This window comes from Cnephaeus nilssonii, assembly GCF_951640355.1.
Source record: "Cnephaeus nilssonii genome assembly, chromosome: 23".
In the NCBI taxonomy this organism is placed as follows: Eukaryota; Metazoa; Chordata; class Mammalia; order Chiroptera; family Vespertilionidae; genus Cnephaeus; species Cnephaeus nilssonii.
This window is the reverse complement of record NC_137094.1, coordinates 13142720-13157769: the sequence shown is the minus strand read 5'-3', so window position 1 is coordinate 13157769 and position 15050 is coordinate 13142720. Positions and strand designations below refer to the sequence as shown.

The following is a 15050-nucleotide window of genomic DNA, read 5'->3' as shown; positions in this document are numbered from 1 at the left end:
ATCCTCTATCCATCCATCCATCCATCCATCCATCATCCACCCACCCACCTCTCCTCCATCCATCCATTCATCATTGACCCACCCAACTATCCATCCATCCATCCATCCATCCATCATCCACCCACCCGCCTATCCTCTATCCATCCATCCATCCATCCATCCATCATCCACCCACCCACCTCTCCTCCATCCATCCATTCATCATTGACCCACCCAACTATCCATCCATCCATCCATCCATCCATCCATCCATCCATCATCCACCCACCCGCCTATCCTCCATCCACCCATCCTCTATTCTTCCATCCACCCACCTATTCTTTATCCTTCTTCCGTTCTCCCTCCCTCCCTCCCTCCCTCCCTCCCTCCCTCCCTCCCTCCCTCCCTCCTCCCTCCCTCCCTTCATTCCTCTTTTATTAGCAGCTCTTGTGGGATGTCCACACTCACAACACGCCATGCTAGGTGCTGAGGAGGTGAAGAGTAAGAGCTGGTCTCCCTCTCCCAGAGTCACAGCCCAGTGAGAGAGACAGCGAGGTAGACCAGCGGGGACAGTCAGGGTGAGGAGCACCCTAAGAGGGGTGAGCCCTGGGTTGGAGTGCCTATTTTTGGGACCTATTCCGTGAGGGTGCGTCCACTGGTTGTGTGAGAACTAAGGTGCGCTGCCTACCTTCCCTCTGACAGTGCGTTCAGATCCTAGGCACACGGAGGACCCTTCGCCATGCCTGGCTTCCCCTCCAGCCCAGGACAGCCGTGCTTGTGCCAAGGATCTGCCTTCATCTCAGCCCCCTGGGCGTCTCCCTCACCCCGACCTCCAGTCCGTGGACAAAGGGGACCTGAAACTGAAATGCCTTGTACCCTGGTGCCCTCCTCTCCCCCCCCCCCCCCTGCCTCCCAGCACCCTCCTGCCCTCTCGGGCTCATCGCCTCTTCCCCACCCCACCTGTCGGCCTCCCTGGCCCACTGGCCTGCCCCCTGGCTCCACACTGGCCTCCTCGCTTAGCCTGGCTTCTTGGGATCACCCAGTAGGTCTCCAGATTTCTTCTCCAACTCCGTTTATTCATTCAGCAAACACGGAAGCAGCGCTTCCTCTGGAGGATATTGTGAGAGATGCTGGATGCCAAGATGGGAAGGTCGCAGGACCTGACCTTGAAGGACTCCCAGCCCTGTATGGGAGGTGGTCATTCTCCAGCTAGTTCAATGCAGGACTGTGTTCACGTCACAGCGGTGGGACACTGGGGGGCCGGGTGGGGGAGTGTGGGGTTCAGGAAGGCCTCCTAGACCTTCAAGGAGGGACCTTGACGGAGGCCTGGCAGACGGGGGTGAGAGACAGGGGCAGGGGGAAGGTTGGCATTCCCAGCATGCCTCTTCCACACCCCCGCAGAGCTATGGAGCCCACTTTCTGCTCCCCCAAACCTGGGCCGCTGTCTTGAGCACAGGCCCTCGCTCATGCCATTCCCGTTAGAACGCCGGCCAGGCCTCCCTCCGCACAGCTGGTTCTGCCTGTAGAAATCTTACCCGCCTTCAAGGCCAATGTCTCCTCGCTCCACCGTCAGCATTTCGCCCAGCTGTTGAGGCGGGTTCCTTTTGTGGCTTCCGTGTCCTCGTCTCGCTCCTTGAAGAGCGACCTCGGTCATGGCACTGAGATGCTAACAGCACCGTTCTAAGCGAGGAGCGGAGAGCAGAGGGAGATGGGCACCCGAGAGCCGACAGTCCTGGCTCCCCGGTTGGGGCGGTTGGCTGGTCCAGGGTGTCGGGAAGAACACAGTAGCTGCCCGTTACCTGGGAAGACCCTCGGCGCCGGGATGTGTTCGGACACCTTCTCTTCTCTCCGTCCACGTAGGGTTCGATGACCTTCAGGTGTGCGCTGACCCCGGCGTCCCCGAGAATGGCTTCAGGACGCCCAGCGGAGGGGTTTTCTTCGAAGGCTCCGTCTCCCGCTATCACTGCCAGGACGGGTTCAAGCTGAAGGGCTCCCCGAAGAGACTGTGCGTGAAGCATCTCAATGGGACCCTCGGCTGGATCCCGAGCGACAGATCCGTCTGTGTGCAAGAAGGTAAAGTGCTCACTGCACCCACCCCCCACCCCCGCCCCTGCCCACGGACACCCCCCACGCGGTCAGCGTCTGCGCGGTGGCCAGCTTGCGTTGCCATGGCTGCAGGGGTGCAAGGCTGTGTGTGTGCCAGAGGGGTCCGTGCCCGGGGATGCTGTCCTCGTTTCAGAGCCGGGCCTGCACGCTGACGGGAAAGCACGCGTGTGTGACGAGGGCCGGGGCACGTAAATTCATCTCGGCGTGAGAGGCAATCATCTCCCTTCTCCATCTCAATTACCACCCAATTCATCACCGTGGTTGTCGATGCAGGAGAGAAGCTCAGAGCGCATTAGGGCTGTTTATTATTGGGCTGCCACCCCCGCGCTCATTGCCATGTTACTCCATACAAAGCGCAGTAGACATATTGGGCAAAGACTATATATAATGATACAGGAGATGTCTGATTCGGAGGATTAAGCCAATTGCTACTGATCAGTTCTCGGTTGGACGTGATTCGTTTAAGGAAAGAAACAACTGTGACAAGCAATGACAGGTTGACAAGGGAGACAATTATGCTAGCAACCACCCCTCAATTTATTGGTCATGATAAGATATATATATTTTTGAAATATATTTTTTATTGATTTCAGAGTGGAAGGGAGAGGGAGAGAGAGACACATCAGTGATGAGAGAGAATCATTGATTGGTTGCCTCCTGCACGCCCCCTACTGGGGATCAAGCTGGAAACCAGCTGAGACACACCAGCTAACGCTTACCCCTTAGCCTCAGTGTTTGCTTAGCATCGTGGTCGGCAAACTGCAGCTCGCGAGCCACATGCGGCTCTTTGGCCCCTTGAGTGTGGCTCTTCCACAAAACACCACGGCCTGGGCGAGTCTATGTTGAAGAAGTGGCGTTCAAAGAAGTTTACGTTTAAAAAATGTGGCTCTCAAAAAGAAATTTCAATCGTTGTGCTGTTGGTATTTGGCTCTGTGGACTGATGAGTTTGCCGACCACTGGCTCAGGGGCTGTGTAAGTGAGGGGTGGCCGTGTGAGGTCAGTCCGTTCATTATGCAGAGTGCGATAAGGACCTGCATTCTGGTCAAAACGGCAGGACCTGTGTACTACTCTTGGTAATACTTTAAACAATTCAGAAAGTGGTATGCCCTGGTTGTATTTTTCAGAAAGCTTGGGAGAACAGGCATTGCCTTTCGAAGTCTGGAGGCCTATTGATTTTTAATATTCATGGTGATTTTGTTGGCCTTTGAGAGAGCTGTGTAAAGAGATGGCCTCGGTGGCCCCAATGGTGGAGAAAATCATCGTTGCCAACGTCCTAATGACCATTCTCTATTCCACGTGGTTTATAGGGGGGCGGGGACACCCACAAGTCTATGCCCTGGGTGTCATGTAGAAGTGAGGAAGCTGAAAATCACCACCCCCCCCCCCGCCCCGCCTTGATTTATACATAGCTTTTCCTCCCTGATTGGAATTAATGCTGGAAATAGTAAGGGCTGCTGAATCCATTTGTATCCCTTGTCGGGTCCTTCTTAGAAGGCTAATGAATCCTTGCGAGGTGGTAATAGTAATCACAGTAATGAATTAGCTCATTTTTATAGGTTATTACGGTGTAAAATTTCATGCTCGCCATCTCCTCTAACAGGCACGGTCTCCCCCACACGATGAGATGGATTGTTCTCATTAGGAAACGAGGTTCAGAGAGGTTCGCCTACTTCGTCAAGGTCACACAGCTGATGAGTAACTGGCAGAGCTGGAACTGCTTCTCAGCCAGTATCCGCCCCCTCTCCCACCCCCCCCCCCCCCGCAAGGTCATGTCTAACCTTCTTTGTGTCGCCAAAGCCCGTTCTCATCAGTTATAAAACAGCCCAGTGTTACCGTAAACGACACCGTCGAAGTTCAGGGTGGAAGGGATGTATAGAAATCCTACGATCCAAGTCCTTATTCTGGTTTAATTTTTTGTGTGACCGAATAGAGAAACCGAGTCCCGGCGAAGTCAGGAGCCTTCCCAGAGTGGAATGGCGATCTGGGGACAGACGTGTTCAGCCCCAGGTCTCCTCACTGTCCCCTGGACTCCCTCCAGTCTCCCACGCGATCACCGTTCTGCCTGAGGTGCAGATGTAAAGAAATTAAGTTTGTGGGCACTACGATGCTTTATACTAGGAACGTGCTCCACAAAAGCCGGGTGGTTAGTAGACACTCGTTTTCTTGTTCGTTTACACAGGTTCCCTCTCTTTTATTCTCCACTTCCACTCTGCCACGTGTCTCAGCCATCTGCCTTCTCTCACGGCCGCTTTATTCCCATCGAAACTGGTTTATTCCCAGTAACTCGATGCATAGAAGTTTGGACTCACAGGATTGATAATACGGGCGCTGGATGAATTTCATGGCACCCAAAGCCTCCAACCTAGAGAGGCGTAGAGAGGTGTTTGCTTCTCCGAGCTGCCTCCCCGAGACCAGAGCCTGCCCGTCCCTATGCAGGGGTGGGAGTGCTTGTGGTCCAGGGAGCAGGGGAGGCGGCCAATAAGGGGGAGAGGAGACCCTGGAGTTGGCAAAGGCCTGAAACTATGCCCCGTGGGCACAGGGCTGCCGATGTGAGTACAGTGACCAAAGGCCGGTGACAGCTTCTGCCCTGGCCTCTTCCGTCCTAAACCCCCCTCAACTGGGTCTCCTGGGGCCACTTTCCCCGGGTAAATGCAATCCTGTATAATAAAAGCCTAATATGCAAATAGACCCAACGGCGGAACGACCGGTCGCTATGATGTGCACTGACCACCAGGGGGCAGACGCTCAATGTGCACTGACCACCAGGGGGCAGGAGCTGCCCCCAGCCCGCAGGCCCCAGGCTGGCCAAGGTGGGTGCCAGCGCCCCCCCACCCCCCCAATCACCCCACCGGTCACTCCGCAGATCGGCCCTGATCACCGGCCAGGCCTAGGGACCCTACCCCTGCACGATTTCGTGCACCAGGCCTCTAAGTCCTTTCGTAAGAAAAGATGGCCGGGAAGGAAGGATGACTCTACATGAATGCCCTTTACAAACACTTAACACGTCCAGTCAGACCGTGGAAAGACGAGTCCCAGCTGCACACCCCAACAGGGGCCGGGGCAGTGTAAGAGAGAGTCAGACCACAGTGTGCACAGAGAGAGAAGCCGTATTTAAAAAACAAAAAACAACACCAATGTCCCAAGGCGACTAAAGTGAAATGAATTCGAGTCCATTTGTGTTATGAGCAGCCAGAACCTTTTCATTATCAATATTAATGGGAAGCTTTCGCTACTTAACCATCCCTGGGTACAGCTGGGACGCAGACTGCGTTCAGCAACCAGGGCATTCGTTATACTGGCTGGATAGCGGTTTTGGATTTTGGTGTGTGTGAGTGTGTGTGTGTGTGTGTGTGTGTTTTAGAGACAAAGTAAATCATGCCACAGGCCCCTCCTCCCTTAGGATTCTCGATTCTCGCTCCTGGGGAGGGCGTTTGGATATTTGAAAGGTCAGACACCTCTGGGTGGACTCAGGGTGTCCCTTGAACACCTTGGGGTGCAGAAACAGAACTTCCCTTTCTTCTTTGACTCCCCCCCGCCCCCAGAGTCGCCCTTGAGGAGGGAGGGAGACCGAGCGCCGTGGCACTTCCGGTCCCGTGCAGTGGGTTGCCTGTTGCAGGACTGTTTTCCCCACAGAGCTCTGCTCTCCTCTCCTCACCTCCTCCCTCGAGCAGCTCTGCGAACGGTCGCTGGTCCCATGGGTTCCTTGTTGCAAGTCAGCTGCAGGTCAATCCGCGCCAAGCCCATCGAAAGGGATTTGGGGGAAGCCGGAGCCCACAGGTCTCGCAGCCAGCCTACGTGGGAGTCTTCCAATTCTCTGAGCGCTGGCCTGTGTGGCTCAGTTGGTTGGGCATCATCCCGTGCACTGAAAGGTCCCCGGGTTCGATTCCTGGTCAGGGCACATGCCCGGGTTGCGGGCTCCATCCCTGCAGGAGGCAGTTGATCGATGTTTCACTCTCACATCGATGTTTTTCTCTCTCCCTTCCCCTCTCTCTCAAAATCAATTAAAAATCTTTTTTTTATTTTTAAAAAGAAGTTTCTTTGAGCCTCCTGGGAGAAAAGGTGCAATGTGAGTTTAAGTATTGCTATTACCTTACACATTTTTAATTAAAAGGTTCTACTTGACGCATGAGCTAAAGGTGGCGGTAGAAACTGTGGGTGGTGCGGGCATTTTTCAAAAGCAGGTGAGTCATACTCATCTTTTAGAGTTACTCCTGTATGAAAGTGGGTTGTCTCCCAGCTCAGAGACTTCACCAAAACAGATGGATGCTTTATTTTATTTTATTTTTTAAAATATATTTTATTGATTTTAGAGAGGAAGGGAGAGGGAGGGAGAGAGAGAAACATCAATGATGAGAGAGAATCATTAATTGGCTGCCTCCTGCATGCCCCCTACTGGGGATCGAGCCTGCAACCCAGGCATGTGCCCTTGACCGGAATGGAATCTGGGACCCCTCAGTCCACAGGCTGACTCTCTATCTATTGAGCCAAACCAGCCAGGGCCAGATGGATGCTTTAAACTTGTTTATTTAGAACCCCCTCCTTCTCATGTGCATATTCCATCATCTAAAAGTTCTTCCTTGGTGCCTCAGACGAGTTATCAGAAACAGCAGCCTGTGCCCACGAGGGCAAGCGTTTGCACATCTTTTCTCTCCTCGTTTTCCATCTTCTGAGATAAGAAGGAGCACGAGGGTGCCCCTGCCTGCCTCCAGCATTTCTTATTTGTGCCTCTTGTCCCAGGAGTCCCTGCTTCCCTCCCCTCCCTCCCTGGTGGCTTTGGTGTGAGTTTGGTTTTTGCTCTTGAAAAGATTTCATTCACTTCAATGTGGTCACGACTCGAAAGGGGAGGGGAAAAAAAAATATCCAGAGGCAGTAAGTTCAGGTCAGCACGGGGCAGCCGCGGCACGGAGAAGTGACAGGAATGATCAGCGATCGCCGTGGCCGGATGACAGCCAGCTGCCCCAGCCGAGGGCTCCCACGTCCATGCCGCCGGCCCCGCTTCCGTGCAGAGGGGAACTCCAAACCGGGGCAGCTTCTACCAGCTGCCTCGTGCCCGCTTCCGTGTTCCGGGGGCACGGAGGGTGCGCCCTTTCTCCCCAGGGGCCATGGAGGCACCGAGTTGCTCTCAGTCACAGAATTAATTAGGCAGATGCAGAAAAACACATCGGCACGGGGAGAGGTCCCCGTCGGCTCTTGTATCAAGGCCGCGAGGTGATGGTTGGCGACCGTGAGCGCCACGCTGCTGGGCCAGTTCCCCAGAAAGCAGTCCTTCACCAGCTCGCCACCGGAAACGACGCAGAGTTAGGTTGGCTGCGTGTGAAAAACGCAGGCCCGCCCCACGGGCGCCCCTCCAAACCTATTGCAGATGGAATTCATCTTCTCCCAGGCCGGTCCGGAGCAGTTAGGGGCTGGCCACGGCTCCCCAGTCAGCATGGGAGCGTCCTGTAGCTAAGGAAGAGCTCCCCGAACCCCATCATGGGCCTTGGGGTGCCAGGCCTCAGGTACAGAGCTGCCTCCCAGCCTGTTCTTTTTATTTTTAAAATATATATATTTTTTAATTGATTTCAGAGAGGGAGAGAGAGTCAGAAACATCAATGGTGAGAGAGAATCATTGATCGGCTGCCTCCTGCACGCCCCCTCCTGGGGATCGAGCCCGCAGCCTGAGCATGTGCTCTTGACTGGAATCGAACCCGGGACCCTTCAGTCCGCAGTCCAATGCTCTATCCACTGAGCCAAACCAGCCAGGGTCACCATAACTATTTTAAGTTCCAACAATAATGTGTCCTTTTTCCACGACCGCAGATTGCCGTATCCCTTTCATCGAAGATGCCGAGATCCATAACAAGACCTACAGACACGGAGACAAGCTGAACATCACTTGTCACGAGGGATTCAAGATCCGGTACCCCGACCTGTACAACTTGGCTTCCTTATGTCGCGATGACGGGACGTGGGACAATCTGCCCATCTGTCAAGGTACGAGATGGAAGCTGTCCTTCTCGCCTGCTCTTCTCGCGGGCATGGTGTAGAGTGTGCGCACGTTTCTCTGACAGACAGGAAAGCAGAGCCACCCACGCCACCCACGTGGCCCCGCTGTATCTTCCCCTCGGTCAGCACGCTCCCCCCCATCATTTCTTGGGGTTTTCTCCAGCTCTGTACACCAGGTTTTGTTTGTTTGTTATTGTGGTTTTTTAAATATATTTTTATTGATTTCAAAGAAGAAGAGAGAGAGAGAAACATCAATGATGAGAGAGAATCATTGATCAGCTGCCTCTTGCATGCTCATTACTAGGGATCGAGCCTGCAACCCAGGCACGTGCCCTTGACCTGGAATGGAACCGTGACCTCCTGGTTCCTAGGTCGACGCTCAACCACTGGGCCACACCGGCCGGGCCGTACACCAGTTTTAAAGTTTAAATGGGAACCAGGTAGTTCGTTAGCATGTTGGATGCCTCCTCTACTGAGAAACCGCAAGTAGGGGAAGAGTTAGGAGGCTCAGACCTGGGCTGTGGACGCGGTGATGAACTGCCGTGCACTTAATGGAAGTAACAAAACATTTATACTGATTTCACTGGTGGTGAGAAGATATTTCAAGCCAATTTACAGCGGTTACTTTCTCTTACTAATGCTATCCCTTTGTATAATGCATGAGGAACAGAAAAATAATCAAATTCAAATTCCGTCCAGACTACTACACAGGGAATATTTATCCTCTCCCGTGTGTGTGTGTGTGTGTGTGTGTGTGTGTGTGTGTGTGTGTTTAAATGAGCCTGGACTGACATGCAGGGCCCTGTTACAGAAACTAAGCCCTCGAGGTCACGTTAATCCTGATTTTTATTTTTCGACACGTGACTCGGACCGAAGGACCAAGAAGCCCAATGCATAATTCCAAGTTCGAGGCCGAGGGAGAGAAAGCTTACTCGCACCAAAGTCACTAGCACCGTGGTCGGCAAACTGCGGCTCGCGAGCCACATGCGGCTCTTTGGCCCCTTGAGTGTGGCTCTTCCACAAAATACCACAGCCTGGGCGAGTCTGTTTTGAAGAAGTGGCGTTAGAAGAAGTTTAAGTTTAAAAAATGTGGCTCTCCAAAGGAATGTCAACCGTTGTCCTGTTGATATTTGGCTCTGTTGACTAAGGAGTTTGCCGACCACTGGTCTAGGTCTTTTTGTAAGAGGGACCCTGGACATCCGCGGATTGGGGTATCCTCGGATTTGGGTATCCACGGGGGTCCCGGAACCAATCTCCCCCCATAAACTGAGGGCCGACTGAGCTTCTGCAGGAGTCAAGCTCATATGTGGATTTTCAGCTGCGTTCGGCTCAGCGCCCCTCACCCCAGGTTGTTTAAGGTCCACTGTACACTCCCCCAAAGGGGGCCCGGGCACCGTCTTGGTGCCAGCTATGCCCAGAGGCTCCAGTAGATTGACTTGTTCCAGGATGAATTGGCTTTTCTTGTTCTCATTCACTGATTCTTCCCCCACCCCCCGCCCAATCCCAACCTCCCCTCACACATTTCACTTTTGCCATGAACATTGTCAGCTCAGAAAACAAAACAAACAAAACACTCGATCGTGCAAGGCCTGGGGCAGTGGTCGGCAAACTCATTAGTCCACAGAGCCAAATATCAACAGTCCAACGATTGAAATTTCTTTTGAGAGCCACATTTTTTAAACTTAAACTTCTTCTAACACCACTTCTTCAACATAGACTCGCCCAGGCCGTGGTCTTTTGTGGAAGAGCCACACTCAAGGGGCCAAAGAGCCGCATGTGGCTCGCGAGCCGCAGTTTGCCAACCACGGGCCTGGGGGATGGCCTGAAGGCAGGACCGAGCCCACGCAGCTCAGATCCGGCCCATCCTGAGCGTAGGCTGGTGGTGGGCGGAGGCCTGCCGGGTCACCGAGCAATGCGGTGCCATCATGGAGCAGAGCAGGGTCACCCCAGAGGGAGTTCCTCCTTACGTTCTGCCCTGATACCCCGACCCCATGCGCTGGGGCGAGGACCGAAGCCATTTGCCCAACAGCAGGCTCTTGGATGCTCAGTGGAAACTATCCAACAGTCACTGCGGAGAAGGGTTCGGGCAGCTGGTGGAATCTGTCCCTGGTGATGGGAAGGAACGAGGTATTTCCATTACACAGTATTTACTTCACGCACAATTAGTTCTCCCCGGGAAGAGAGGCCGCTCTGCGGGGTCATTATACCCTCCAGTGGCGCTGCGGAGGCCATCAGACGTCCCACAGTCACAGCGATGCCACGCAGGATGGATTCCGGGCCGGGGAAGTCCCCGGGGCCGCACGGGGTTCGAGACAAAAAAGGCAGCTGGTGTTTTACAGAAGCAGGAGCGTGGCCTCGGGGCTCAGTCCACGCGGGGAGCACGCAGGTTTCCAGGGTGCGGGTCTCACCACGGCGGGGTTCTCGGACCTGGTCCCGCCCTCCAGCCGCCCCCGCCGGGAAGCCTCAGGGATGCGAATCCTCGTGCCCACGCAGACCCCCTGTCTGGGTCTTCGCCAAGTTCGCGAACCGCTGCCCCACAGGGTGCCTGGCGTACTTCACGTGAAGCACAACGGGCTTTTCAACAGTGTCATCTCCTCACGCGGGCATCCGTGCCGTGTTCTGCGACAGCGGGACAGAGTTTGTGTCCTAACCTGCTCGACCCCCCCACTGCTGTCGCTGACATGGCGGGGTGTCCTTTTCCTCTGTGGCACCCAGTGGTTGTCAGCCCTGACGGCACGGCACGTTAGGATTACTGGGGGAGTTTTCAAAGAGATCGAGCCCTAGCGGGTGTGGCTCAGTGGTTAGAGCGCCGGCCTGCGGACTGAAGGGTCCCGGATTCGATTCCGGTCAAGGGCACATGCCCGGGTTGCGGGCTCGATCCCCAGTAGGGGGTGTGCAAGAGGAAGCCGATCAGTGATTCTCTCTCACCGTTGATGTTTCTATCTCTCTTCCTCTCCCTTCCTCTCTGAAATCAATAAAAACATACATATTGAAAAAAAAAACACAACAACAGAGAGATTGGGGTGCCCCGGCTGCCCACCGACCCTGGGTGTTTAGTCGGTTTCTCAGGTGATTCTCAGGTGCAGTCAGGGCTGGGACCACCTGCTCGGGGCGCCTGGCTCCTCACTGCTCCCCCCTCCTCACTGCTCCCCACTGCTCCCTGCTCCCCCCTCCTCACTGCTCCCCCCTCCTCACTGCTCCCCACTGCTCCCATTCTCTAGTGCCATTTGCAACTGTGAAATCAAGTTTGCGCATCACGAATAGAATGAATAGGCAGGTCGATAAGGAGTCTGAACTTTGTAAAAAAAGAAGTATTTTATTGGTTTCAGAGAGGAAGGGAGAGGGAGAGAGAGATGGAAACATCAATGAGGAGAAAGAATCATTGATCGGCTGCCTCCTGCACGCCCTACACTGGGGATCGGGCCTGCAACCCGGGCATGTGCCCTTGACCCAAATCGAGCCGTGACCTCCTGGTTCCTAGGTCGACGCTCAACCAGTGAGCCACGCCAACTGAGCAGGAATCTGAGCTTTTAGGACCAAGGTGTCCATGGCTCAGAGGCCACGTTCCGAGCGGGGGGAGTCCGAGAGCTGGGATGATCTCGGGCGTACAAAGACGACCGGCTAAGACGTCCCCCTCTCGCCCTGCCTCTCCCCAGGCTGCCTGAGGCCGCTGGCCTCTTCCAACGGCTACGTGAACATCTCCGAGTTCCAGACCTCCTTCCCGGTGGGGACGGTCATCGCCTACCGCTGCTTCCCCGGCTTCAAGCTCGAGGGGTCGGAGTATCTCGAGTGCTTGCACAACCTTATCTGGTCGTCCAGCCCACCCCGGTGCCTTGCTCTGGAAGGTAACACCTCTGACCCTTTCGGGAGGTGCATGGGGGGGTGATTAGAGCCGATGTCTCCATGGGAGGTGCAGAGCTGAGCACGATGGCCGGCCCTAACTGTTCACGAAGGACCCCCTGCTGGCCTCCATCCTGAGCCGAGGCAGCAAGGCCCGCTCGTCTGCCAGGAAGCCGTACTTACAACCAGACATCACACCCGCTTCCCCCCTACCCCCCCATCCTTAAGCTTAAGGGATAAGAGAGAAAAGTTCCCAGCATCCGCCCTTCAACTGCAGAGTATTGCCAAGCTACACGAAACGTCTTCAGAAATTAATTTTCTCCGCACCCGGTGGAGACAGATTGTCTTGGGGCGCCATTCATCTCACCCCTTGTTTTATGAAGGTGTCAGGGTGCCTTCCTGTCCCCATGCATTCTGTGGCTTTGCGGGAAGTCCTGTCACGGCAGGCCCACCCACGCAGGAGCCTGGGACGGAGCGCTCGCTCCTCCCGGGCTTGTTCAATAGGTGTGACTTTGCAGCGTGATGATCACGGATCAGGGGTGTGAGGTCATGGGGGGCGGGGGGGGGGGCTCAGGCAGGCCGGTGTCTGTGGGTGTAGAGCCCTAACTACTTCCGCCAGGCAAGCCAGCCGTGCTGGCTCAGCCCTTGCTTTCATTCGGGTTTTGGAAATTATGATGGAAGAGAACAAACACCCATTTGTTTCTTGGCGTCTGTTGAATACAGTAGGCGGATGGGGGGGGGAGGCGGGGGGACACGGGCGGGGGTCTGCATGGGGAAAGCAACAAATGAGAGGAAGCCCCCAGCCGAGAGGCCCTGCAGAGCCTTTCTGCAGCCTTTCCGGGGAAACAAAACAAGAGGAGGTGGCAGCAGGCGCGTGCTTACAAGCGTTTTTTTCTCCGGTGGACACCCCTGCGCGGAAGCGGTCAGATGAGGGGGGGTGTCTCGGCGGGAGGCCTCGGGAGAAGGCTTGGAGTGGGGCTGGGTGAGCCTTGGTGCCATTTTGGCCAGGAGGCGAGGGGGGAGGGGAGAGGGGCCCGGTGCTCCCAGGAGACGGGGTGCCCAGCCTGGGCCATTCTCCTGGGCTGGTAAGGGGAGCCCCCACTCGCCCCTCCTCTCACTCATCCCAAATCCCCCAGGCCAGTGGTCGGCAAACTCATCAGTGAACAGAGCCAAATATCAACAGTACGACGATTGACATTTCTTTGGAGAGCCACATTTTTTAAACTTCTTCTAACGCCACTTCTTCAACATAGACTCGCCCAGGCCGTGGTATTTTGTGGAAGAGCCACACTCAAGGGGACCAAAGAGCCGCATGTGGCTCGCGAGCCGCAGTTTGCCGACCGCGGCCCCAGGGGATCAGAACCTACAGTAGAAATGTCCGATAAAATACAGGCTGCCAGTTAAATCTGAATTGCAGATAGACAACACATAATTTTTTATTTGAACACTAGTAGCCCTGCGCACGAATCCGTGCACCAGTAGCTCGCCAGTAGCTCGCTGCCCCGCCCTCCTGTAGCTCTCCCCCCAACCCCCCCATAGCTTGCTGCCCTGCCCCCTCCTGTAGCTCTCCGCCGCCCACTTGTAGCTTGCTGCCCCACCCTCCTGCTGATCCGTGAGCCGGTCATTACACGGTCAGTCATGACGCTTCACGGCGTAATGACCATTTGCATATTACGTCTTTATTATACAGGATGTTCTAAATTTTGCATGGGACTTAACTGTGGTCAACAGTTACTCTTTGTTGATCTGGAATTCCAATATAACCGAGTGGCCTGTGTTTTTCTTGGCGAAATCTGCCAATTCTGGTCCAGAGGGAGAAGGGCGGCCCCTCTGTTTCCATGGGAACAGCTTTTCTGCCGTCCGGATGCCGCCGCCCCGGCCCGCCCAGGTGGGCGGGGGCCACTTACGAAAGGGACTTCTGGTCCCTGGAGGTTCCCCTGCTCCGATCATCGGGGTGGGTGAAAGGGATGGCTGTTGCGATGACAGCAATTTGAAATGCCACCTTCAAACTCTCCTCAAATTCGGTTTAAATGCCTCTCAAGCCGTCGGATGAGCTTCGCGTTGAGGCTTTGAACGCAGTTGTTACGGAGCCTCAGGAGGCGACGGGAGCAGGCGCAGAGCTAAACCGAGCTCCGGAGGACAGCGAGCCGAGGGCCAGAGCGGGAGCAGGGACTGTCCTCCGGATGGGATCGCGTTCACACCCGTCCCTTTGCTTCTGCCGGCCGGGCTGCGGCCCAGGACGGATGCGGACACGCAAGGGGGCAGCTGCCCGGGCCAGGACAGTCACTTCGTGCCTATTGTTTGTTTAAATAATCTTTACATCTTTATTTTCAGTATATGTCCCTTTAAGTTACCTGATGGAATTCATTTGTGAGACCTTTAAATGCTCCACTGACTAGAGACACCAAAGGGTCCCAGGTTCGATTCCGGTCTAAGGGCACATGCCCAGGTTGTGGGCTCGATCCCCAGTAGGGGGCGTGAAGGAGGCAGCAGATCTATGTTTCTCTTTCACATTGATGTTTCTCTCTCTCTCCCTCTCCCTTCCTCTCTCTCTACAATCCATAAAAAAAATTTTTTTAAAGACTTGATATAAACTGGGTTCAATTAAGCAATGGGTTAATAAGAAATAAGGCTTCACGGAAAAACGTATCCAGGTGCACCTTGGCATTGGTATCTCTAACTGACTTGAATTACGTGTCACCTTTTGAAAAGGCGGTGCCTCAAGGGTGTGATAGTGTCTTAGCCCAGTGGTCGGCAAACTCATTCGTCCACAGAGCCAAATACCAACAGGACAACGATTGAAATTTCTTTGGAGAGCCACATTTTTTCAACTTAAACTTCTTCTAATGCCACGTCTTCAACATAGACTCGCCCAAGCCGTGGTGTTTCGTGGAGGAGCCACACTCAAGGGGCCAAGGAGCCGCATGTGGCTCGCGAGCCGCCGTTTGCCGACCACGGACTTAGGGTATTCAACAAGGGTGAACTCTGCGGAGAGACCCCCACCCTTTCCTGTATCCCCCACTCCGGCGCCCCTCGTGTCTCTGCCTTTCTTGACACACCATCTGATGTCTCCTGTCGGCACGGGGGGGGGGGGGGGGGGGGGGGCGAATTGCTGTCCGCACGGTGCTGCGGGTCAGGAT

At 54.9% G+C, this 15050-nt stretch overlaps 1 protein-coding gene across 1 annotated transcript in view; it reads left to right on the top strand.

Annotated features, from left to right (window-relative positions):
- Positions 1-15050, top strand: part of SUSD4 (sushi domain containing 4) — a 70462-nt gene that overhangs the window by 41113 nt on the left and 14299 nt on the right. Inside the window, exons 3-5 of the mRNA XM_079763728.1 lie at positions 1840-2052; positions 7885-8058; positions 11727-11915. Coding sequence (XP_079619854.1) covers positions 1840-2052; positions 7885-8058; positions 11727-11915 — 576 coding nt within the window. The remainder of the gene's footprint in view (positions 1-1839; positions 2053-7884; positions 8059-11726; positions 11916-15050) is intronic.